The sequence below is a fragment of the Onthophagus taurus genome, unplaced genomic scaffold, assembly GCF_036711975.1.
Source record: "Onthophagus taurus isolate NC unplaced genomic scaffold, IU_Otau_3.0 ScKx7SY_13, whole genome shotgun sequence".
Classification (NCBI taxonomy): Eukaryota; Metazoa; Arthropoda; class Insecta; order Coleoptera; family Scarabaeidae; genus Onthophagus; species Onthophagus taurus.
Window position 1 is genome coordinate 376,488 of NW_027248938.1, and position 26,232 is coordinate 402,719.

The 26,232-nt window shown below is 32.4% G+C and overlaps 3 protein-coding genes across 3 annotated transcripts in view; 2 read left to right on the top strand and 1 right to left on the bottom strand.

Annotated features, from left to right (window-relative positions):
* Window positions 1–324: 324 nt before the first annotated feature.
* Window positions 325–1,413, bottom strand: LOC111416704 (E3 SUMO-protein ligase ZBED1-like). Its single transcript, XM_023048797.2, has one exon. The coding sequence runs from the start codon at window positions 1,411–1,413 to the stop codon at window positions 325–327; it is 1,089 nt and encodes a 362-aa protein (XP_022904565.2).
* Window positions 1,414–2,384: 971 nt separating this feature from the next.
* Window positions 2,385–2,831, top strand: LOC111416705 (ras-related and estrogen-regulated growth inhibitor-like). Its single transcript, XM_023048799.2, has 2 exons — window positions 2,385–2,490; window positions 2,545–2,831. Exons 1-2 carry the CDS (start codon window positions 2,385–2,387, stop codon window positions 2,829–2,831), a joined length of 393 nt encoding a protein of 130 aa, XP_022904567.2.
* A 12,121-nt stretch (window positions 2,832–14,952) lies between these two features.
* The window catches only part of LOC111425082 (neuropeptide CCHamide-2 receptor-like), a 43,429-nt gene continuing 32,149 nt past the window's right edge, over window positions 14,953–26,232 (top strand). Inside the window, exon 1 of the mRNA XM_023058847.2 lies at window positions 14,953–15,081. The gene's annotated coding sequence lies outside the window, so the exon portion shown is untranslated. The remainder of the gene's footprint in view (window positions 15,082–26,232) is intronic.

Sequence of the window (26,232 nt, forward strand, 5' to 3'; positions counted from 1 at the left end):
TATTAATTTCTCTTAACATGAGATTTTGAACTTCTTTCGCAACAGGTTCTTCAATTATAAGTGATCGTAACTTCGAAGTAATACACTGCACCAATGGTATTATTTTGCTGCTTGTGCTGAATTTTTCAGCCGAAATTTCTCTAGTGGCAGCTTCTAACGGTCTCAGTACTGGAACTACAGCAGCAACAATGCTTAACTCCAGTCCACTCAGCATAGAAGGTGCAGATTTATGCCTTATTACGATGTCATTGATATAACTCCGAAGCTCCAAAAATCTTTCCATCATGTAATAGGTGCTGTTCCACCTAGTTGGCACATCTTGTATTAATTTCTTTTCGGATGGGCTTTTCTTAGTTCGTCACTGGCTATGCAACTTTGTTTGAACCAGGTGACAATGGCCTTCATTTTCATTATAATCTCCTGCAGGTCTTTATATTGAAGGACAGTTTGAACGACTAAATTTAATGTATGAGCAAAGCAGGGAATGTGCTTTCTTTTTGTAAAAGCTATATCAATAGCTTTCACCATATTAGCAGCATTATCAGTTACCACTGCGGATACTTTTTCTTTCTCGATTCCCCACTCCATACATGTATTTAGAATTTTCTCAGATATATACTCTAAAGTATGTCTGTTGTCAAGTTCATATACTCCTAATGTAATCGAATGGATTTCAGTATTAATTCCAAAGTGAGCTGTGACACCCAAAAAACTACGCATTTGCATACTATCTGACCAGATGTCAGTTGTTAAAGTAATATTCTGCACTTCTTTCAACTTATTACTGTACAATTTAGATAAACAATCATATCTTTCATCAACCCATCTGGTTATTGTACTTATAGACGGCAGTTTGTATTGTGGAGCTACTACCTTAAACACATGCTTTGCATGTGTGCAGATCATGAATAATAAGGCATTATTGAAACGTTTTGTTTTGTTTCCTGATGATGTGAAGGCACACATATCTTCAAAACTGGATGTAATTGTTTTCTGTCGCTTAATTACGTTTTCATTAGATCCGCCTTCATTTTGTTCATTAATTTTTCTTTTAATTGAAAGGATGGATTCTGCCAATGCTGATTCATCAGGTTCATCCTCATCAGCCAATGATGATTTAACTTCTTTCGAAGCTGACGGTTGTTGTGAACTTTGACAGGACGCAGAGGTAGAAGAAAACGGTACAGATAGTGCCTCTTCATCATTAAGTTTCACCTGTGTCTTTCCTCTTTCTTTAGTTTCTTGCTGACCAATTTCCAAGTAGGTGGCTTTGTGAATGTTTCGGATATGTCCCATCAAATTAGTTGTATTGCCAGCTGATTTAATATTTTTTTGACAAAGTTTACACTTTGCTGTTTTTTCATCAATTTTAATAAAAACAGTCCAAACACTACTTTTTTTATTAGGAGCCATATTGGGTTCTAAAATAAGATTATGCAGTATTAAAAAAACTGAAGACACATTTTTATATAAATTACTAAAACCAAAAATTTCTTTACTATAACACAAAATAACAATTATAACTTTTTATTATAGGTTATACATTAATTATAACTGTTTCATTATAGGTTAAACATTGTAACTTACCAAAACTAAATTCGATTTGCGTTTGTAAATACGAAGAGAATATACGTAATATAAGATAAAAACGTAACCTATTCCTACACTTTTTTGACAGATTTCATCATTAAAGTCACCAAGAAAATAATACAAACAGTACCAACACCAACCGTAAAACTGCAATAAAACCAGATCTAGTTCTTCTTTAGTTTATTCAATTTATGGCCTTTTGCATAACTGGCAACAATTATCAGATTTAGTTTTAATACAAAAAGCATCAGAAATTTTTTCCTAGTCTATAGTTTACACTTTCTCAGATTTTTTTTTAATTCGATGTATTGAATAAATTCATATATCGAATGGAACCGATGCATCGAAACGGAAATATCGATGTTTCCGATGCATCGATGTATATCGCACATGCCTAGCTTAACCCCCCTGTTCCTAGTGAACTCTGTTTTTACAGCAGTGCTTCCCACGCAAAATATCATATAACTAAGTATGTTTCCATCTGTTTCTTGATATACGCAGAGACAAGGAGAATTAGGGGTTGTTCCCATCTGGTTCCGTCCCCTGATATGTTTATTATTCACACATGTCTCTGGTCGTTGTTTGGTTTTTAGTTACAGAATCATTACTTTTGATACCTACATTATTATATTGTAAACTTATTATATTCCTATTATTATAGAGATAAATACTACGTGAGCAGTACTACGTAAACGGGTGGTACCACAACAACATGTTTCGACTTGATTGACGTGATTGTTAATTTACGTTAAAACGAATTAAAATCATTTTTTTAAATTTTAGTTTCAATCAACATGAATGCAATATCACCTAGATCTTCTTCAGTTAAATTAGGACTTTATCCAAGACAAAAAACTTTAAAAGTTATTGTTTTAGGACAAGCGGGAATTGGAAAACCAGGTTTAAATTTTTAAATCAATCTTTACTTTTTAATTTAATTTAATTTAATTTTAGCCATGGTTGTTAGGTTTATTACAAGACGTTACATCGGTGAATCCAACCCAACATTGGAAAAAGTCTATAATTTTAATACCGTTATAGACAACCGAATGGTTTATTTTGAGATTTTAGATAGTACGGGACAAATCGAACAAGAAAACGGTGAATCTTTAACTTTAGAAGCCAACATAAGATGTGCAGAAGCTTTTATCTCGATGTATTCGATGACCGATAAATGCTCGTTCGACGAATGTTACAATTTAAAATTTCTTAATGTGATGTACAATCTACTATTCGTTTAAAAATTAGGAGCCAAATTCAAATTTGATTTACCACAAAATTCAACCTTAATGATTAGTCTTCATTAAGATTGAATTTCGTGCTCCTATTTTTAAATAAAGTGACGCGTTGGACGCGATATTTTAATGTTCAAATGGATATATAATAAATGTGATATTGTATAATAGCATTAAATTATTCAATAATAATTGAATATTAAACAGCTTAAATATTATTGTTTTTTATATAAATCTTGTTACGTTTTATTTTCTTTAAACCTTTGATTATCTTTTCTATGTATCTTTTGTTATTATTTTTAGTTGAATTTTTGGCAGCTGAATTCGAGATTCCTCTTCCTTAATCCTTACTTTTCCTATTCCCTACGTGATGGCGCGATTACTTGTTTTCATTTTTGTTTTTCCGTATTATATTTTAGAAACGAGTTTTCGGAAACTCATTTTCTTGTACGTTAGCTGTCCTAATGAACACACGGTGTTAGAGATTTTGGTACTTTTGCGACATTTATAAAATTTTTGGGACGATTACCAATCCGTAGTTATCGGATTCATCTTTCACTGGTGAAGTTCGTATTTAATTAGATAAATTACGACAACGGATTTAGATTCCGGATTTTCATTTATTTTCACATTACAACTTTATTTTGGGACATAGACCTCGACGATCTGAGGTACGGTAATGATTAATTAATATCTTAAAAACTAATTTCACACAGCCATTCCTGAATCATACAATCCTCCTTTCATTCCTTTAACGAAAAAAAGTCCTTATACAGAGTGTATCTGAATGACTGCAACAAACTTCAAGGGGTGATTCTTTAGTGAATTTTAAGGGTACTTTGATACATTGAACCATGGGCGACTTCGGTTCCCCCAAGGAGCTACACCCCTTTTAGTTTAACGTTTAATTCATAATAGGGCACGTTTTGATCCTATTTGTACTTTCAACCTACCCTTCTAAACTACTAAACGTAACCACCCCCGTTCAATTTATGCCTACATTTTTTTTATGAAGATGATAAATACATTGGAAAAATTTCAGGTAGATAGATAAAACTATTCTAAAACTTTTTTGTCTCTCTGATGTTCTTCGAAAATTTAATAATTTCTGAGAAAAAAAATAATTAAGCAATCACTAACTGTTAAGGCCGCGTTTCAATTCGCTGAGGTTGTTAAAAGTGCAAAAAAGATTTATATAGTTACCACCTTGCTGTAGAGAGTGCGCTAGTGCCGTCGTGGCGCGCGCGGCGTTCGGATTTTCAATGTGCGACTGGCACCGTAATTTTTTTTTATTTCATAAAAAATTTATTCATTATTTCGATGCCGTAAACGTTCATAGCGTATTTGCAGAAGCTCGTATGAAAGCGTGTCGTTATTATAATATCTATTTCTTGTGTTTTTTCGTGGTCTATATATGGTTATTTTTATTTTAGTTATTTTATATTGTTACATTTATATACTTTAGACACTTTTTGTGCAAGTTTGTTTTATTGTGTTAGTATTAGTGAATCTTATATTTTTATTATTGGTAAGTATCTACACTTAAACGTATCTACACTTAAACGCGTACAGAGAACCCCCGACTTGGTGAATAATTCCAATTTCGATTTGTAAGTTGGGGATAAACTGTACGCACATTTTTCTTATGAATATTGCTAAATTCACAATTTGTTTGCTGATGTGCTGAACAGTGAAGTGGTATGTAAAAAACTGCAAGTATAATTATATTTTTCTTAAAACAGCCATGTGCTCTCCTGTCTACAAGCGTCCAGGGCGGCCTCTTAAAACAGGAGAAAGGTGGAGTGGTGTATTTAAAATTTATAGCTGATGGGATTCCAGTGTTTTTTATCAAATACAGCGAAAGGTGCCGTATGGGTGTGCAGTTGAAAAAATCGAATGCACAAACCATGCAATAAAAAATTATGGAAAATCCTTGCACAAAATAAAGATGGACACCTCTATTAATTCGCAAGGGCGTAAATACCTTACCGTCCCAATTACAAAAGAACTGCAAAAGAGCGCACAAAGGGCGATTGATCGTGGCAAGGGAGATGTTATACGTCTCAAAGCAAAAATACCGAACACGATAAATCACGTGTTTAAAAATCACCAGTTTTGTATCACATAAATGGTATGGTATTAATATATATTATTACGAGATACAGAGTAATTGAAAAGTAGGCAGCAAAATTGAAATCCCGTGTAGAACAACCAATTTCGAGTTGAACTGAATGACTAAAATGTCACACCCACATAAAACTAATGTCGAATATCTCGAAAGCAAAAGCCGACCAGAAAAACTTTATTATCTCATTTCGACTTGAAACTGGTTGCTGTACATGGGATTTTAATTTTGCTGCCTACTTTTGGATCACCTGTATACTATTGCTAACTGTAATTATTTCTACATAGGCGCAATAGAGAATTTATTAAAAAAAGCTCATGAATTGATTCACAATGAAGTGAACAATAAAGCAGAATTATATATGTCGTTGCTGGCAAAATTGAACTGAGGAAAAAGGTTAAATTTGACCCAGAGAGGTACATTCCAAACGCGAGCACATATAACAGCATTGCGCTACAATGAAGGTATTTTATTTTTTTCAAATTATCGCTAATTATTGTATAGCAATAATAACTATTGATTTTTGTATCGTAGGTCATTCATTGCAAAAGTATGGCTTACAAAAAGATGGAGGTGGACAAGTTGGGCAGCAATTTTTAAGATACATTGACAAATATCAAAAAAGGAGGATGCAGATAAAAACAAAGAAAAGAAGACAACCTGTTCATGACCGTAAACAAAATTATGAGTACGGAAATAAATCAAAACAAGGGAAACTGTCGGCATCTGAGGCTGCTTCCGAGTCTGATAGAATTTTGCAGTCGCTGCAGGTTATTTTCAAATTTCGAACAAGGGCTTTAAAAAAGAATATATATTTTTATTTCATAAATATTATATTTTTCAGACGTACTCCTGACATTACAGAAGTACAGGTTATTTAGTGTGTAGGGTACAACTATAATATATGTAGTAATAGTATTGCATAGTAGCATTCTTTTCTTCATGCTTTTTAATAGTTCATGTATTCTTTTGTGTTGCCTTTCCTAGCATTATTTTTGCACATTGACAACGTTCAGGGTTTGTGTACTTACAATATAATTTAGCTTACAGTATGTAGATTTTTTTTACAAGTGATTTGTAGATTAGTGGATATGTAAATCTGCATGTATCTAGCACGTTGTTTTTAAAATTAAAATAATTGTAATAATATCAGGTTTCACCAGAGCAACGCAATCAAATAGCGGAGCAAACTCTTGGATAGTATGCTTGTGACACTTATGTTCAGGAAAAAGAAGTTGACTAACTGCATCCAACTTTGGTGAAGTTGTTAAAAGACGCCAAACGACAACTTCACAAAACTTATTGTATCGGTTACTTTATAATAAACCATTTAAAAGTGCCGGTATGATTTATGGCAGTGAAAAAGAAATAGTGGCCCGTGCAAGATTTGAAAGGGAGTTTGGCGTTACAGTAAAGCCTGCTGGCTGATTTGTAGATGTTCATAATGGCTTTTTGGGAGCATCGCCGGATGGTATTGTTAATCTATATTTAAAATTTAAAAGTAATTATTTTTTTCTGGTATATAGGACCTATAGGCGACGATTCTATTATTGAGATAAAGAGCTTGTACAGCCTTCATAAAAGTGGAATGACATTATCTGAAGCCGTTACATTAAAAAAATATATATTTATGCTTAGAAAATGTCAATGGAGAAATACGGCTGAAAAGAAACTATAATTACTTCTATCAATCAAGTATTTTCTCATAATATCCCATATCAAATTACATCCAATGGCGCTTAAACAAATAAAAAGATAAAAATATTAAACACTACCAATTTTGTTATAGTATCCATAATCCATAATTAATATTTTTTTAATTGCAGGTACAGGGGCAATTGAATAGTTGTCGGATAAAAAACGCCCCAAGCTGTAACTCTGCCAATTACATTCCGATTTTCATGAACGAGGTATCAAATGCAATGGTTTGATGAATACTATGATTCATGCTACAAATAAACTTTTTCCAACGTCATCTTCGTTTTCAAGCGATTATCAACTTCAGATTTTCAAATTGCTCGGTATGTTTTCCTTCGCGTTATTGGATACAGATTTTTTTTCTGAACCCATTGCTGTACAATACATTAACATTAATTGTAATTTTAGCAAGAAAAACAATTAAAACATTTTCCGAAAAACTGATAACAGTCATTAAATGTGTAACGCAGTTACATTATTTTTATTTTTTCAAAAACCGAATATCCAGAAAAGTTACCGAAAATTAAATATATCCGAGTATACTTCCCACACTACCTCGATACGTTACAGTTTCCACCCGATTTGTAGAAATTTCGAAAAAGATATCTTATCACCTTATCACCGCCCGTTTATGCAACCCAATTCACATTTCATTAATTTTGATAACTTTCTTAATTAGACTTTGAATTTCTCCGTTTTCCATTTCAAAACCGTTATCTTAAATTCCAACAACGTTCCCTGACCGAATCATCAATAAATGAAAGTGATTAATAAAATTTCTGAATCACGAAAACATGTGCTTTCCGAAAAATTATTATCAAATAATTAAATAATTCCGAAATTAACGAATTTCCAAACAAGATACGACAAGCCACATGTTTCTATCAGTCCAGCCGACCGTCCCGAGGAAGTTTCAGCAGCCAGCGAGCTACCGTCGAGCTACCGTATAGCGACTATTTTTTATGATGCGGAATTAGAAATCGTAGACGGATCAAACCGATTTCAAACATTTACAAATATCATGAAATAACCGTTGAACGATTCTAAAGATGATCCGCTTATTATTAATACAATAATTCACCGAAAATCATCCCGCATCGTAATTAATTAAATTACTCCATTCCTGATGGTCATCCGTTGAAAATATTGCCCATGTAGGATTGCCCCGAACATCACCCAACTGCTGAAATTGTTTTGTGTTAAGGTGCGCGTAAATTAATACCGATTAATTGGTTTTAACGTGAAACATGTGGTCGGGAAAACGTTTGTGAATATAAGTGCCGTAAACAGTGGCCGATTTTGTTGAAAATATTTTTGTGATTTTCCGTATAAGTAAGGGTATCTTTTGATTTGTGTTATAAATTTGTCCGTTAATTATTGTTGATTAATTGTTAATTACTCCGCCGTTCTTTAGCCGATTTTACATTTTACATTTAAAGAAGAATATGGATTAAAATAATAGTTATTATTATAATTCGACAATGATTTTTATGAAGAACAGAAAAATATTCCACAATAAATTCTAAAAATAAATTGAACCACTTTTTTTTTGCAACTTCGAACCAAATTCACCAGATGTGGGTGAATACGAATTTGAGCGCGTGGCAACGGGAAAAAGATAGCGACAATGATGAATTGATTTAGTAGATAAAGATAGAATGATGAATAATTAATTTAAATGGGAGAGAAAAGAAAAAAAATAGATTCCGGAATAGATCCGGCTCGAAGGACCAATGTTTGCTCGAAAACGGTTCGGAAACAAAATAAAAGGTGCTGATTCAAAGAAAAAAAAGGAAGATATTAAAAGGAAAAGACCATGAATAATTATTATTAATTTCTTACTTTATTGTCCCTATCGCTGTTCCCTATCGCGATTTCGACACTATATCACAGTTTTTATATACAGTGCTAACGTAAAGTAACCCCCCCCCTGTTTAACTTCTGAACAGATTGAGATATCAATATGAACAAAAAGACGTCAGTTTCTATATTTTATCAGCACAAATATTTTCTTATGGAAAATTTTGGTATCACTTTTAGTTTTTCCGGAAAATGGAACAGCTTTGTTTTTTTAAATGGAACACCCAGTATATTATGGTATCTTTCGAAAGAATAAAACAATACGAATTCAACGATACCTCACAATCAAATATCGGTTTATTAGTTTTTTACATAAAAATTAAACAAAATGCGGAATTTCGCCGGAAAAACCAACGTATCTTCGTTGACTACCTGTCGAGATACAATGGGCCAGATAAATGGTGGACGGTCAGTTAAAGGTCGGTCTACGCTCGGATTAAGCAGGGTTAAAATCAGCAATTCTTTTAGAATGTTTTTATGAAACAATCAATACAAGAAAAGGATAAAAAGAAAGTTCTTTTTAAAACTTCTAAGAAAAAATTGTCATAACAACAATTTTAAAGTTTGTAGGTACTTTGAAATTTTGTATTTAAGGCAGCATGCAAATATTTTCCTTCATTTCTATCTTTGAATTCTACCCGACCAAGTATAACCAAAGAAAGGCGAGATCAAAATGGCTAGAAGGAGTTTAGAGCACAATATCGAAGCAATTTTAATATTCGCTCGTGCTGACAGAAATCTACATGAAACAGAGCGACAATTTAAGGAACGATTTCCTGAACATCCAATTAGTCGAAAATATTTAAGAGAACTTGTGAATAAGTCTTTGGAAACTGGAAGCGTCGAAGACCGCAAAAGAACTGGTCGTCAGATATTAACAGAAGTATTTAATGTGCCCATGATGTCGTCTGCTGCTATCGCATCAACGTGTGATGTGTTAAATATTTCCGCGTCGTTGTTGGACGACGTGGAAATACTAAAAGAAGAATAAATATCATCCATTTTAAATAAAAATGCTTCATGAATTAACAGAAGATGACCCTGATATAGAAGAACAGAATTTTGTGAGCTAATGACAAATATGGTTGAACGAAATCGATTATACTTGAAACATATTTGTTTCAGTGATGAATGTACTTTCTTTTTGGGTGGAAAATTGCATCGGCGTGATGTTAATCCACATGAATATCGTGACGTTATCACTCAATTTCATTAGAAAGTAAATGTTTTTTTTTCAAGACTTTTGCAAATTGTACAACAGAATTCTGACGATTTTGAAATGGAACTAGTGTTTCATCAAGACGGAGCACCTCCACATTATGCGCCAATGGTACGAAATTATCTTGATAAAAATTTTAATGGACAACAAGATCACCAGATCTGACACCTTTAGATTTCTTTTTATGGGGTTATTTAAAATCCAAGGTATATGAAATTCCGTTGGGTAGTATTGAGGATTTAAAACAAAAAATTATTGACGTCTGCCAAAATATTGATCATCACATGTTAAGCCGTGTGAAAGAGGAAACACTACAAAGATGGTACCACTGCCTAGAAGTTCAAGGTAATCATATCGAACAATTTACTTAATATTTGATTCTTAATAAATAAAAAATTCTTTTATTATTCAATAACAACACTAAGCAAATTTTTCAACCGTTACCTATACTAGCAAAATCTTTAATAAGAAAATTTCATTTCTTATATTGACTTTTTTTCTTTATAAATATTTTTTGATATGAAATATGATTAATTCATAAATTTAATATACTTCCAAACAACTTTTATTTCATTTCTAAAAAAAATAAGTAATTGAACTTGCAATTTTAAATCCGTCTCAGCTCGAGCGTATACCGACCGTTAACCTACCGTCCACCATTTACCTGGCCGATTGCATTTCGACAGGTAGTCGACGAAGATACGTTGGTTTTTCCGGCAAAATTCCGCATTTTGTTTAATTTTTATGCGAAAAACTAATAAACCGATATTTGATTGTGAGGTACCGTTGGATTCGTATTGGTTTCATCTTTCGGAAGATACCATAATATACTGGGTGTTCCATTTAAAAAAACAAAGTTGATCTATTTTCCGGAAAAACTAAAAGTGATGGCAAAATTTTCCATAAGAAAATATTTGTGCTGATAAAATATAGAAACTGACGTTTTTTTGTTCATAGTGATATCTCAATTTGTTCGGAAGTTAAACAGGGGGGGGGTTACTTTACGCTAGCACTGTATATTATAAGAATGCGTAACTTATAAAAATAATTTTTAAAAAGACGCGTTACAAAGGCGAAGTCAAAAATATGTGTGTGTGGTTCGGGTCGAGCCGTAATTCTTAAATTTTTGCTAAATGCCCGCGCTTGCGCAGCCACCGTCACTAAATTTTTTTATCTTACACTGTCAATATTATTGTCAATATGCTAAGGTATTGTCAATATTATCGATCGTGTAAGGGCCGTTTTAGAAAAGCATACTTAACAAATGAAAAATATTGATGGCGCTTCTAAAATGCAATGGAAATCGTTCAAAATACTTTCCCCCTTTACACGATGAAAGTTTTGTTAAACTTTTTTGATAAAATCGATATTTTATGAGTTATTATTAGGTAGTCTCAATTGCAATGCCTTACTCAGTATATTAAATATAGTCTTTTAAACAAACTTCTTAAAAAGATTCAACGCAGTTGGTGTCCTCTTATAAAACAAGTTCATACACCTACTTAAAAAATTTGGCGTCTACAAATCGGTACTTACCGACGAATAGTCTCAACAATTCGGTATTATTCTTGAAGGATACATTTTCGATTTTTCTCTATGCAAGAAATACTAAAATATATGCAACTTATTTTACGTTTTTCGTAGTAATACGTTAGGGCGCGTATAGTAAAATTTAAATTTTTATGAATGGCGTCCTGCCATCTAGGCATCACGACCACGAACTAAATTCTTTGGATAACTATGTATATCTATAAACAAGGCTACTACGCTATAACCTGTTCGCTGCTCTATACAGATGGTGACATCAACAGCCCGAAACGCGCGTCGTGGCTCTGGTTACGACTTTTCCCCGACGTAGTTTACAGTGTAATTATCATTAGAATTCAGAATTTCTTTTTTTAATGTTATCTTAGAAGTGTAAACTACAGATGTATTGAATAACTTTTTAGATTAGTTGATTAAGAAACGCATAAATTAATGCTAAAAAAGTGTTTTAATTTCAACCTTTACGTATTTTTTTAGACACAATTGGACTATGTATTTAAAAATCTGATTCAGTTATGTTATAGGATATGTAAAGCGTTGTTAGACATGTTACCTGATTTTCATCGCTGTGTAGGTCAAATGTGCTGTGGAGCGACCGGTATTTATAAACGTTCATAGCGAAAACAAGTTGGTGTTGCAGAAATTATATTAATTTAAACCTTGTTATAGACGGTAAATTATCTTTCACTAGGAACATCATTATTAGAAAGCTTTTAGCGTATTGAAGGGTGTATTTCCTTATGGAACTTTACTCACGCAGAGTAAAACCTTATCGAAATAATGGAGCCGCAATGTTCTATAATATATTTATAGAAGGCAAAGTTAAACTAATTATGAATACTATAACACAAGAATTTTTATTGTATTAAAAGAAAATACGTAATTACTCGCATTCTATTTAAAATACATCATTAATTTTTAATAATGTTTAGTACTTGATTCTGTTAATAGTTCATGTTTTCCACGAAATTCGCATTTAATAAAATTTTATTCATATTTCTATCAAGTTGAAGTGGTGATTATCCGAAACTTGATTTTATTTGATATCACTGAAAGTAGTTGAGGAAAGGTGTAAAAGGAGAACATTTATGGGGAACATAATATATAAATAATACATATATACGCTTATTTATTGTAATTTTCGTCCTTGCCACATTGGCACAATGCTAATTCAATACGAACATATAAATGAAAATAATAATAAATGTATTTCTTAAACACATCATTTTTTTTGTATCCTTACGACGACAGCACTCCTCCCCTTTTCCGGGCTCATACATGGCTGAAATTAGCGAATCGCGTATATCAATGTATAGGTATTAAACAAATCTCTTGTTTAATGAGTCAATTTCATATTCAGTGGAAACGAAGACATTACGCGATGGGTTTCAAAATCCACAAGCAACAAGTTATCATAAAGATAGGGAATATCTCTGTTTATTTGTGCTTTGATCTGTCACTTGAACATTAGAAAACTATTATAGTAATTCAAAAAAAGGAGATCCTTTATAAACACAAAAATCCATTCAAACCGCAAATGCGTTTTACATGCATCGGAACGCACTATGCGTAGACAATTGTGAAATAAATTAGGTTTCATGGCTTGTAGATTCGCCAGAAAGCTCAAGTTACCAGCTACAATGAAAGAGTAGTATTTATAATATTTCGTGCAAACCGTTAAGCAACCAACGAAATTGGGTTTGTTATTAATAGGAAAGGAACTGAATGGATTAAGAGAATGAATGTAAAGAAGTTTTAAAAAACTTCTTACATTAATTGCCGCAGATCAGTGAATGATTTATATTTATGCAAGATGGAGCTTCATTGAAAATGTCAATTGTTGTTCATTTCCGCTGAACCGGAAATTGCGACCAACTTGATAATATTTTATAATAAAAACTATTATAAAAAGTACTGGCTGCCTGCGTTCAGCCATACACAGGACGTTTTAGCCCGAGAATACCAAAAAAATATTGGTCAAGCTGTCTCATCTACCAGGCTCAAATCTAAACACCCTGCAATAAGCCAGCAAAATGGGAGTATTTATACAAAAGAAAAAACCCAAACCAACATTTTTAAATATACGAATTGTAAGAAAATACAAAATCAAAAAGAAATCAAATAACAAGTTAAACACTACGTTTGATCCAGCTGATGGAACAGCTGAGGTCATAAAACGTCTATTAGAAATGGACGACTATTCATCAAATGTAAGACTAAATTTTATTTCATTTTCCGTAGTTTTATTTATGAATTCAATAATATGTGCGCGAATTTTTTCATAATAGTTTACTAATAGTGTTTGAAGAAGTTGGCAATACAAATCCTCGAGCTTGAAGGGTTTCTCGTAAGTCCGTGGATGAAATGAAAACAGAAAACGACACCCGTCTGATGATGTCATTCTAGCGAGACATGCAGCAAGTGTTTTTCAGTTTTTCTCAAACAGTAATATGTTAATTTTATTTGTTGGGCGTGGATGTGCCTGGAGTACTTGGTGCATTTAAAGTTGCAAGACAAGCTCGTGCCTTTAGTTGCTCTTTAATGTTTATTTTGTGCATATTTAATAAATGAGCAATTAATCCTTTGTTTTCAGAATGATAAAACATTTTTTGCATTTTGCCGTTTCACCGTGGTCGGCAACCAGTTAGATAGTAGTGACTACCATACCGAATATTTATAATCTGCTTTTCCTTTATGAGATACGTAAGTCGATTCTAAAAATAATAACGAAATTATAGTTGCTTTATCCATATTGGTAAAAGTTGCTACCGGTTTGAAATGAAATTCCTTATTATTCCCAATATATTTGTCATTAGTATGTTTATAAATTTAAATGTAAAATGAAAAATCTCTTCGTACAACTTTTCTATCACCCATCTTTTGCCACCCACTATCTCTTTCTTATATACCCTTCTCTTCTCCATAAACACATCCCTTTTTGTTTCCACATCCACACCTATTCTCCTGCACTCTTAATATTTCCATCTGGCCACACGCACATCTCTCTTTTCTTTCGCATTATAAGAGATAATATATGTGAATAGTGTTTGATTGCCGAAGCTTGGTGGATAATGGGAGTTTACTAAATCGTAAACTATTCCATTTCCATGCACATATAATGCACTTATTTAATCATAATTGAGATTAATTAACATTAAATAGAGAAATAATTTTTTAATTTACAGATTTAACTTTATCGTTGTATTTTCTTAGAATTTTTCACCTTCTAGAAAGTAAAAAGAATTAAACCATTTTCACGTGTAACTTGAAATGTAAACATTTAAAAGAACTGTAAAACTCCTTGAATCTACGTTCTATGTAATACATTTATTAATTGAAACAAACCGTCGCGTCGAATGTAATAAAGACACGCTTGATGAAGATCTTCCTCAATTCAAGGGAAACTTTCACTTTAAATTATCATCCCCACGGAGAGTTTCTCTTTCTTTCCCTCTTTTCTTCAAGATTTAATGAGTTTTAATCGTATTATGAAATAATTTATAATTAATTAGTTTAAAATGAACACTTTCTGGTATATAAAGTATAATAAAAATTCTTTTTTGATTTACTGGGCTGATTTGTTGAGTTGATTTCCCCTCTACTCAATTTTCTGGTTAAATTCGTGTGCCGTAACCATACTCAGAGTAGCGCTAGTGCGTCCCGGAACGCTCCAGTATCTGGGTAACATCGGGAACATTAACATCTTTCTATTTTTGTTTATTTTAAAAATTGTGCATTATTTAAAATTAATGTGAAATTGAAACAAAGTGAAAAAAGTGAAAAAAGCCGTAGAAAAATTTCTATATAAAGTAAGAAAATTTATTTTATCTTCAATAAACTTCGTAAACTTCACGCGATATACAGGGGTGCCGTATCTTCTGGATCAGAGCATTATACGGTTGAAGGATACATTATTCTGAAGCGATTTTTCTAATAAAATTTTTTCGAAATGTTTATAATAACCGCACGACCAACCTATTTGTCTAACTTGACAAATAGGTTATAAAGTTATTTGACGACAAGGTTTTATAACCTATTTGTCAAGTTTGACGTACAATTTCACAGCCGACTACTGAATTTTCGATGATTTTAAGTAGCATTAACGAAATTCGTGTCTTTAGTTATTTGAGTTTTTTATGAAAACGACATGTTTTTCAAAAAATAATAAGAGTAGACAAAGTTTTAGAATTAAATTCCACGTGAAATCAGGTAATAATGTGTTAAATCCTCCAAAAGGTTAAAAAAATCTGTCAAAACTTAGGGGACCATCACCCTTAATCAACCCTTTCAAATGCCTCAATTGGTCTCAACTTGCTACCAATTAATACCCTCGGTACACTCATAACGTATACCAAATTTGGTTTTTCTAACTTAATGTATTACGAAGATATTCAATATTTTAAAAATTTAAGACCCAACTTTGAAGGCCTATAACTCCTCAGGAGTACAACTTAGTATAGAGATAAGTTGTGTTAAGTCGTCTTAATTTATTGTCCTCTACATGTCCCTGTTCTGTGTCGGTTCTTATGTGAATCACCTGTATATATTTTTTTTATGAAAAAAAATTAAAAAAAAAATATATTGTCTTTATGGCAAAAAAGGTATTTTTATACCTTTTTTTCCATAAAAAGGGAAGAAATTTACACATTAATTGCTGATTTATGAGGCGGTATTTATATTACGGGATGTATTTAGGGATATAAAGGTATTATAAATAGTTTTGGAGTCATATATGAAGGTTTGTTTCGGCTCGTTTGCACGTTTTTGAAAAATACAGGTCCGTAATGACAATTTTGTCGGAATCGACATTTTTTTTCTTCATCTTCTTCATCGGTTTTTGTTGGTGAGTTTATAGAAATATTCAAAGGTTCAATATTTTCCGAGCGGGCACGTATTCAATATTGCGATAATTTTAAAACCTTTTATACATTCAACTTACAAGTAACACTTGGGAAGTGCCATACGGCGATTTTCTTGAAGCTTGGCATACAAGTAGTGTCTGGAAAAATATTCGACACGTATATTGTCATTTCTGCCCGATAGCCGTTTTAAGGGTAGAAATCACCCTTTCCGATTTTGGAGATATGTTCGAATTATTTTTACGATTGTTGAGTAATTACGTCATTAGAGGTTTTAGAGGTCGCTGATGACGAATCTGATGTCCGTTTTCGAGAATTCAAAATGGAGGATACAGAATTGTTTAAAAATTGTACAACCTTGATGAGAAAATGTAACAAATGAGGATAATTTTTAGGCGGATTTCTAGGAAACGGTTAATATCAAAAACTACCCCCAACAGTAACGAATCATGGAAAGTCATCACTACAAGTAGTGATGCATGTAAAAACTTTGTACAAAGCAGACAATATTGCCGTATTTGCAACAAAATCAGGCAAGATAACATCCGATCTTGCCATTAATTGGTTCAAACACGGTTTTTACCAAACACCCGGGAAAACTCTGTTCTTTTGCTAGATTCCTAGACTGGCCAGACTGAAAAAAAAATTGACAATATTGATAAAAACGCTAGGCGGAGTTTTTGATCGCAAAAACTGTTGACAATACGGTAGGATCAGACACAAAAAGTAACTAACTTATTACTTGCAATATTTCGAAACTTTATTGTTTCTTCTACAGGCAATTAATCATAGTTAAATTAAATCGGGGTAGTTGAAGTTCATCAAAACAATTCTTGACTACTCATTAAGACCAAAAAAGCCACAATCATTTGACCATTACAAAATGGATGAAACTTTCATCCATTTTGTGAGTAGTTAATAATCCATTAATGAGTAGTCAATTAATTTGCCTGTAGAAGAAACAATAAAGTTTCGAAATATTGCAAGTAATAAGTTAGTTACTTTTTGTGTCTGATCGCCGCACCCACTAATCCTACCGTATTGTCAATATTGATAAAGGCGATAAAAACATCCAAATTTTTACGATTCCCGCTGGAACAACTGGTTCATTCAGTCGCTAGAAGTTTATACTTTTAGGCCTTGGAAGAATTTTTTAAGACAATTTTCTGACATTGTTATGCTGTATAATTATGATGTAAATTTATATTTACGGAACAACATCCTCAAAATACAATCTTTAATACACAACCCGTTTTCTCTCTCTTCGAGATTTAAGTATATATTTCGATACGCTTGGTGGAAATGTGGGTATATTGCAGAAAAGCCCGACAAATGCGAAACGCCTGCAGACTTCTGTTTCAAAAACTGCAATAACTTGCTAATAATGATATTGCAATAATTAAATATGTGCAAGCAACATCAAATGTGCATTCTTTGCTGTAACAAATGACAACTCTCCACATTACTGTCTGTACTAATTTTAAAGTATAGGTCAAAAAGCAGCCCGATTCGTGAGAGCCCCTTGCCTCTCACGTTCAAAAAGCACCCCGATGGGATGAGAAGCCTATCACGTCCACGTCGCATCGCTACTTGTAGTGATGAGTTTCCATGATTCGTTACTGTTAGGGATAGTTTTGATATTAACCGTTTTTTAGAAATCCGCCATACATTTTAAAAAAAGTGCGCTCGCAATTCCGCCATTTTAAATTCTCGAAAACGGACATCAGATTCGTCAAAATAACTTGTCTTCAAAATCGGAAAGAGTGATTTCTCCCTTAAAACGGCGATCGGGCAGATATGACGATGTATATCGTCATCGAATATTTTTCCGTACACTATTTGTATGTCAAGTTTCAAGAAATTTATTGCCGCAAGCAACTAGATGGTGCGTATATGAAAAAATTAATGTAGTCACAAATAAGCCAGAAATAATAATAGATTATAATTCGACAAAAGGTAACTCCACCTTTTGTCAAAGTTGACACTAGATAAATTGTGTGCCACTTAGACGGTAACTCACATTACAAAAAAATGGCCATGTGGAATCTATTTTGATTTATTAAATATTGCTCGCACAAATGCGAATGTTTTATATTCGTTTTCACCAACAAATATAGCAAACTGGCGTAGACATTTTTTTAAATCTATCCGTTAGATTTATGAAACCTCCTTTACACTATAGAGCAACCAATAAGACCCTACCACCGGATATGGAAGCATTTTTAAAATGCAATTACTCTCAATCGATAGCAGAAAAGGCTACTAACGAACAACCCTCAGCGAAACGTGGAACTTGCCATTTATGTGTAATAGAGAAAATACGTACAACAGCGTCAATAAAGTGTTCAAAATGTCTATCATTTACTTGCAAAAAACATTCTGTAGTAAATAGAATTTGTTTAGAATATGAAAATGGATCCAATTCAAATTAAAATATAAAATATTTAACAAGTTCCTTACCTAGTCAACCTTACCGCAACAACTTTGAACTGTTGCAAAATGAAAAATATAACCTGTTTCATCCAATTCAAATTGAATGTGAACTGATATATTGTAGCGTACAAAAAAAATTAATAATCCAAAACTCAAAACAAAACGCCACGAAAAACAAGGTGCCGGCAATCTCAGTAGAGAAGGGTGGATTTCTTTTTTTTTTATAGGGCGCCAGTTTATCTACGATAGTATTCCTTGTCTCAATGCCAATCACAACAGGACCCACTCTGAAGTGAAAGTGAATGACGAAAATCAAAGAAAACAAAACGGATAATAATAATACTCTATTAAAAGAATTAAAAAAATAAAGTAACTTTTCGTGAAAGTAAAAAAATAAATAAATCAATTATAATAATAATCATTCAAAAACTATAAGAAACAAAAAATTTAATTTAACCAAAGTTTACTCGAGTTAACTGTGATCTTACAAAATCAAAAAAGTAAGAAAATGAAATAAAAATAAACTAAACCAAATAATAATAAATAACCAATTATTTCAGGTGAGTATAAAAATATCAAACATAATTCTAGGTAAGTAACAATAAACTGTTCTATTCTTTTTTTTTTATATATTTTTTTCTTTTTCTTTTTTATTATCTCAAACTTTATTATATTAAATTATATATTTAATTCAATATTTCTCTCAAAATTCATATATATTTGAAAAACACGCTTTTTTTAAAAAAAAAGTTATAGTTTTTTTTTTAAAAAAACTATAACCGACGAAACAATGAGAAAAAGAATTAACGTTATTCTTACCGTCTCACTTCACGCACGAAAATTTATTAGAAGCACGCGTAAAAACGCAAAACGTGGTTTGAAAAATCCTCCCAAAGGAGTACCGACGAAAATTTGCAAAAACTAACTTAATCGTCGAAAAAAATTCACAATGAGACCCACAATCCCGAAATAACTTTGGAGGGCACTACTAAACCCTTAATTTGATCTCAACGTAAAAAAACGCACGCGGATGTTAATAAAATTTAAACTTTCGTCGCTAGCTCAACGCTTCAACCACTTCTCCAAAATCTCTACGTTTTCAAGAACGGCCCGCCGCACAGTGGTCCGAGCGGTAAGAAAACCCGATCGAAAATATTATTTTGGTGTTAGCAATTAGCTAGCTTTATGAAACTTGGCATATGATTATAAGACCAAAAGGGTAATGTTGTGTCAAAATTTGAATTAAATTCGTCAACCGGAAGTAGTACTACGCAAGCAGTACTTTATTTAAATTCATACTCATTTTCTTTTCATATAAATTAGGACTTTAAAGAAGAATATTACTATAAAATTTTGTGCAAAACATTAGACGTATATTACTTCACATTTTTTTGTGTAATTACGTGATCGCAAATTCCTATCTAAATTGTTTTATAGAGGACCTATACCGGATGTCTCACGTAACTGGTTCGTTAGAACTTTTTTAGGTACCACTATTCGTAGCGGTTTGAAATTTTGACAACATGGATTATTCATTCGAAGCTTTCGATCTAAAATACTTTCAAGATGGCCGCCACTTCCGGTCCACCGGATGTAGACCACAACTTCGTTATTTTAAATGGAATGCTATAGTTTTTAATGCACCTTTTAATTATATTCGACAAAATAAGTTGACTTTGATAAAAGTTATTGGTACCTACCATTTTTCGTTTTCGAGTTATTTTGTTTTTAAGTTTTTCTTTGGCAAATTACTTTATGCTCTTTAAAACCTTATATCTCAGCCAACGTTCATTCAAAAAAGCTCTAAATTGGCACGATTACTCTTGAGATGTTGTCAAACAGATTGTCATTTATTGTATTAAAGTATCTTATACAGGGTGGTCAAAAATTGAATTATCGTTTCTCCATATTCAATGGTAAGAAAGTCGAAAATTTTAAATGGAACGCCCCATATTTTTTTACCCTATCAGAAATGGAATTTGATAAAAATGTGGCAAAATTAATTGGCAGAATTAGTTGGTTAGATAGCTCAATTTTAATTAGCTTTTACTAAAAATGTTTTAAGAACTATTCGAGAATAAACTCATCGCTCTTAATTTGAAGTGATATTGGAGACCATAATACGTAAGTTTGCAGCCTATTTATAGTAAAATTTTCCCATGATACTGAGATAGTCCACATACATTTCAAATTATTCGAGATAATATAAAATATTTTGTTATTTATCTCAATTTGTGTGAGTCTCTATATTTACTTCTTCATCATTATTGTCTTCTTCTTCACTTTCTTCATCATCATCACTTCTTCTTTACCTTCCTTTTCTTCTAGAGATTTATCCAGTATAAGTAAATTTTTCATGTCTTCATTCATATTTTTATATCTTTCTGAACATTCTTTATAAAAGTTACTAATAAATGGATCGGAGCTCAGTAATAGTCTTTTAAATAAATCTTCATTTGTTTGAAGTCTACCACATTTTCTTGTGTGACACTCTCTAAATCTGCGTACTTGTTTGTTTTTTGCTTCTTGATAAATAAGATCCACAATTATGTGTTAAGTAATCTTTGACTGCCAATTTTTTGGTTAAGGCGCACGTTGGCGCAAGATTTCTTTCTTATGCTATGTACACCATACCTTCAGCAATAAAAAAATGTTAGCTACAATTGTTCGATTTTGTTCGCTCGCAAGATATTTAATTTAAAAGATTGAATGGTCAAAAAATATAAGTATTTATTGACGTCAATAGAAATGGTTGTAATTTTTTTCAACAAACATCTTTTGAAATTTGGAAAGGCGTAAAATGAAGACCTTTCTGTACTTTATAAGAAACCAACGACACAATATTTTCAAGTAGTGATATACCATCTTTTTTGTTTTCTAAAGTTGTGTCTTTTTTTTTAAAAATTTCCTTATACAAAATAAGGTAATTGTAATAGCAATTTATTTCGCGCAGTAGCTATTATAAAACATCAAAGACTTCATAAACTTCACTAAGAGTCTATTAATAGTTAAAATATATGTAACATTTAAAAAAACAACACTATAAATTTTTTTTTTTAATTGATTTTCGATCAGGTTTTGAGTGTTTTCAGATCACTGTGCGCCGCGTCAAACTCGTTCCGCCAAAAACCCACGATCCGAAAATTTAAGAAAATTTAACCCCTCATCAACCCTTCAAACATATTTAAAATAAGTAACTTTTTTCCAAAAAAATTTCGCGTTTTCAAATTATTACAAATAAAACCGTTACAATATTATACGTTTGTTTTTTAATAATTGTATATGTATGTAGTTTGTTAATGTTGTTAGATTTCAAAAATTAATCCATTTCATTGATTTTCTTTTATGTTTTTAGCAATTATACATACATATGTTATACATATCTTGGTAACTACGTTGTGATCAAACATCGTAACTCCATGGTAGTTTATTTAGTCGGTATAGCGTTAAAAAAAACCTCGTAACTCCGTAACGGTTTGTGCAAAGGGAAAACCTCGTATATCTCCAAAGCTGAAATTGAGGTTATAGTTGTGTGTAATGTTAAATTAGGTGTGGTCGAAGTCAACCGTGAGCCGTAATTTGCATCGCTTCTAACAAGGTAATGTACATTTATATTGTTTTAAGTAATTTTTGAAGTAAATGTTTGTTTTTTTTTTAATTTATTTACTTTTGTAAAGTGCCAACTATTAGATGGTGTCCCGTGCACGAAAAATTTGCACTAGACACCTAACAATGTGGAATATACTGTAGTTCAAGAACACAGTATAACAGAGATAAATTCTAATTCCAATCAACAGAACACAGCAAGGAATTTACAAGATGTGGTGATAGAAGCTACTGAAGTATATTTCTTATCTGAAGATACTTTGGAAGACGAAAACATAGAAGTTACTGAGAAAAATGCCAATGAGGCGTCACAAACTGAAGATACAGATTATCAACCTACTGTAGTTCATAGTTGCAAAGAAAAAGATTAGGAGCCTAACTCATCGGAATATTTCTAGGGATCAAATTGTGAAAGGCAGCGTGGATCAAAATACTACTAAAACATCAATAGCCGAAGATCCTGATTATCGACCTACTGAAGACTTGAATAGCGAAGAAGAAAATGCGGAAAACTAAGAGCCTTTGAGAAGAAAAAGACTGAAATGAAGACACGTTAAAGAAGGCAACTGGAAGAGGGAGCAGAATAAAACAAGAAGACAGCTAGGCGACTCTTATAAAGGAAAAAAGATAGTTTATGGGAAATGGGAATACAGCATTCCAAAGCAACAACGAGTTCTGAACGAAAGGTGTTCGTGCAAAATATCTACCAAAAATCAAAGGTTCAGCAAAAAAACCTACTTTAAAATGTTACTTATTTCCTGAGGACGATAGAAAATCAGAATTCGACAGTTTTTGGAAATTGAGTTGAAAACATAAAAAACTTTTTGTGCAGCTGAATATGAAATTGGGTGATACTCAACGACACAGAGATCGAAAGGACGAGGAGAACTCACGAAGGGTAAATAGCTTTACTATTTACGAAAAACCACTCAAGATGTGCAAAAGAATGATTCTTAATTTACTGGGAATAGGAGAATGGACAGCGCGTACCTGGCAACGTGAAAAGAAAGAAGACGAAACAGAACTTGGTTTACACACTACGGCTGATGATGACACGAAGCTATAGAAACTGCGACAAACCGGAAAAATGAGGACCCAATTCAAAAGAAAAGGAGAAAATTGGATGTTACAAGAATAGATTCCCTTAAACTATTTTTTGAAACTCTGCCAAAGATGGAGTCGCATTATTGCAGATCAACATCTAAGAAATTATATCTCGAACCACAATGGCAGTCCAAACAACAGTTATATGAACTCTACAGTAATTGAGGATTGGTGTCATCAAAGGAACGTCGAGCCATTTTCTATTACTTATTTTGACCACTATTTCAACGACATGAATTTGAGTCTATTTCAAAGAAAGAAGGACAAATTATGTGTGGCTAAAAAATGCGAATAATATTTTAGAAGAAGAATACACAAAGCATCAAGAAAGGAAAAAAGAAGCCAGAGAGGAGAAGGAGCAGGATAAAAGCAGTGAGAGCAACAAAGTGTATACTATGGACTTGCAGGCAGTTCTTTTGTGCCCAAAATTAAATGTCTCCACCTTGTATTATAAAACAAAGTTAGCTGTACACAACTTCACTATTTTCGATATTAAAACACATGCTGGATATTGCTCCTTATGGAGCGAAATAGAAGAAACGGTGGGTGCAAATGAATTTTCTACAATAATTCGCTACTTTGCAGAAACTCAGCCGCCACATCTTCAATCTGGACAAAAACTAATTTTTTTTCAGCGATGCTGTACTGGCCAAAACCGCAATGCAATTCTGTCCAGTGCCTTACGTAATTTTGCCGTCCATCACAAAGTGCGTGTTGTCCAGAAATATTTAGAACGTGGCCACACACAAATGGAAACTGCTTCTATGCACTCTTGCATAGAATGGCAACTACGAAATAAAATTATAAATGTGCCTGCAGATTTCTTGTCACATGTTCAAAAAGCTCGTAAACGACCAGAACCATATCAAGTAAAATATTTAGAGTACAGTTTTTTCCGAAATTTTAGCAGCATGCAGTCTGTACCTTCTATTAAGCCAGGAAAAAGATCAGGAGATCCTACTGTAACTGACTTGCGTAAACTACGTTATAACCCAAATGGTACACTTGAATTTAAGCTTCGACACACTGAGGACTGGCAGCCTCTCCCAATTAGATTTAACAAAAAGGTACCTTTAGGCATACCCTTTAATTAGATACCACAACTCTATCAAGAAAAATTGAAAATTAAACAAGAAAAGTTTCAACATCTCCATGCAGGCATTAAAAACCGCTATGCTTTCTAATTACCACGCAGTCTATGATAATTTGCTATAATTAATTTTAAGTAAATTAATGCTAGTTCTAAGAAATATATATTTTTTTTTATATTTTCTTGAAATACCATTCTGTTTAATTTCAAATAAGTAAATACTGATCATCAACAAAAATATTTCTTTTATTTTTTTCACCTTTTTGTAATGATCTTGTGACTTCGTAACTCCAGATACTTTGGGATTTCATGGAAAAACCTCGTAACACCTAAGTATTGTATGGATCTTTAAAAATATTGATATAACTGATAAACGAGCTACTTACAGTTAATTAGGGTGACGATATATTGTTACTCTGGCTAAACGTGTATTTTATTAACAACAACGTAGTTATACACCTGGGACTTGCAGGTGCAGACCATTTTTAATATCTGAATAAGCAGATTCCAAATAAAAGTATAAAAGGAGAGTAAGATCATATTAGAATTAAGTCTAAATTTGCAATATCGCGCAACACGATCTGTAATTCCGTTCCTGAACAAAAATTATCCTTTTTAAAAATTTGGTTCTTTGAAACGAAAACGAATTTCAGTAGGATCGTGTCAACGTCGCGATTAAGTGTATCGACGGTAGTTTTTCAAAACTTTAGTGACACGACGGACAAAGTGGTCGTCGACGGGATTAACAAATAAAAAGTTGTGAAAGTGAGGAAAATTTGTGATTTGGACCCAAGGCCAAAGGTAAAATTCCTGACATCAAAACAACCCCAAGGAGCGGATCATTCTTTCCAATCTCCGACAAAACCAGACGACTAGGATATCTTCAGGCTTAACGAGAAATTGAAGCGTTTACAGGTCTTCTGGGATACTATAGAAAATTTGTTCGTGATTATGCAAAAATATATTTATCCAAAGATCAGATTGGATAGATTATTCAGTTGAATTAACACCAGATTTTACAATTCCCGGATTTTAAAAAGCCATTTGTCGTAACAACTGATGCTGCAATGTGGCTATATATAAAACCGAATTGAAATACTCAACAGTAGAAAGGGAACTGTTGACGGTTATCTACGCTTGTAAGTAGTTTCGCCCATATGTATATGGCACGAAGCTTACATTAGTTAAAGATCATCGACCACTTTTATGGATCCATCATCTAAAGGATAACAACTTGAAATTGCAAAGATGGAAAATATATCTGCAAGAGGATGCAGATAATTCATATCGATTTGTTTAATGCAGACGGAACCAATTTTTTGGCCATCATTAATAAATTCTCGAAATTATCACAAGCATATAAAATACCTGACAAAAACGCTATTATTATTGTAGATAAGTTGACGCACATATCAGTAAATTTGGAATTCCTGATAAGACTGTTTGTGACAATGTCAAGAATAAATTAATAAAATTAAATATTAATTCAAGAATAAATTAATTGAAGATTTGCTAAGACTTCATAAAATAAATGTACACTTCACTACACCCGGGTACCGCGAATCTAATTCACCTATAGAGTTTATTCTACTCTCCTAGAACATCTTAAAAGAATTAAAGTTACGTGTAATTTCAGGTGAAAATTTAAAGAAGATTTAGATGTGTGCTATATGTATTGATGAAGACGAATATAGCAAAAATGCTAGAAACGGATCGAAATGGTTGCAAGCAACTGCAGATAGGTATCGATTTAAGAGACGTATTGAAGAAACTGAAAAATTATTGTATGAAATATTACGTAAGAAAAATGAGAAGTTAAATAAATAAAACACTTTAAAAGGTATTTAATATATTATTTATTTAAAGAT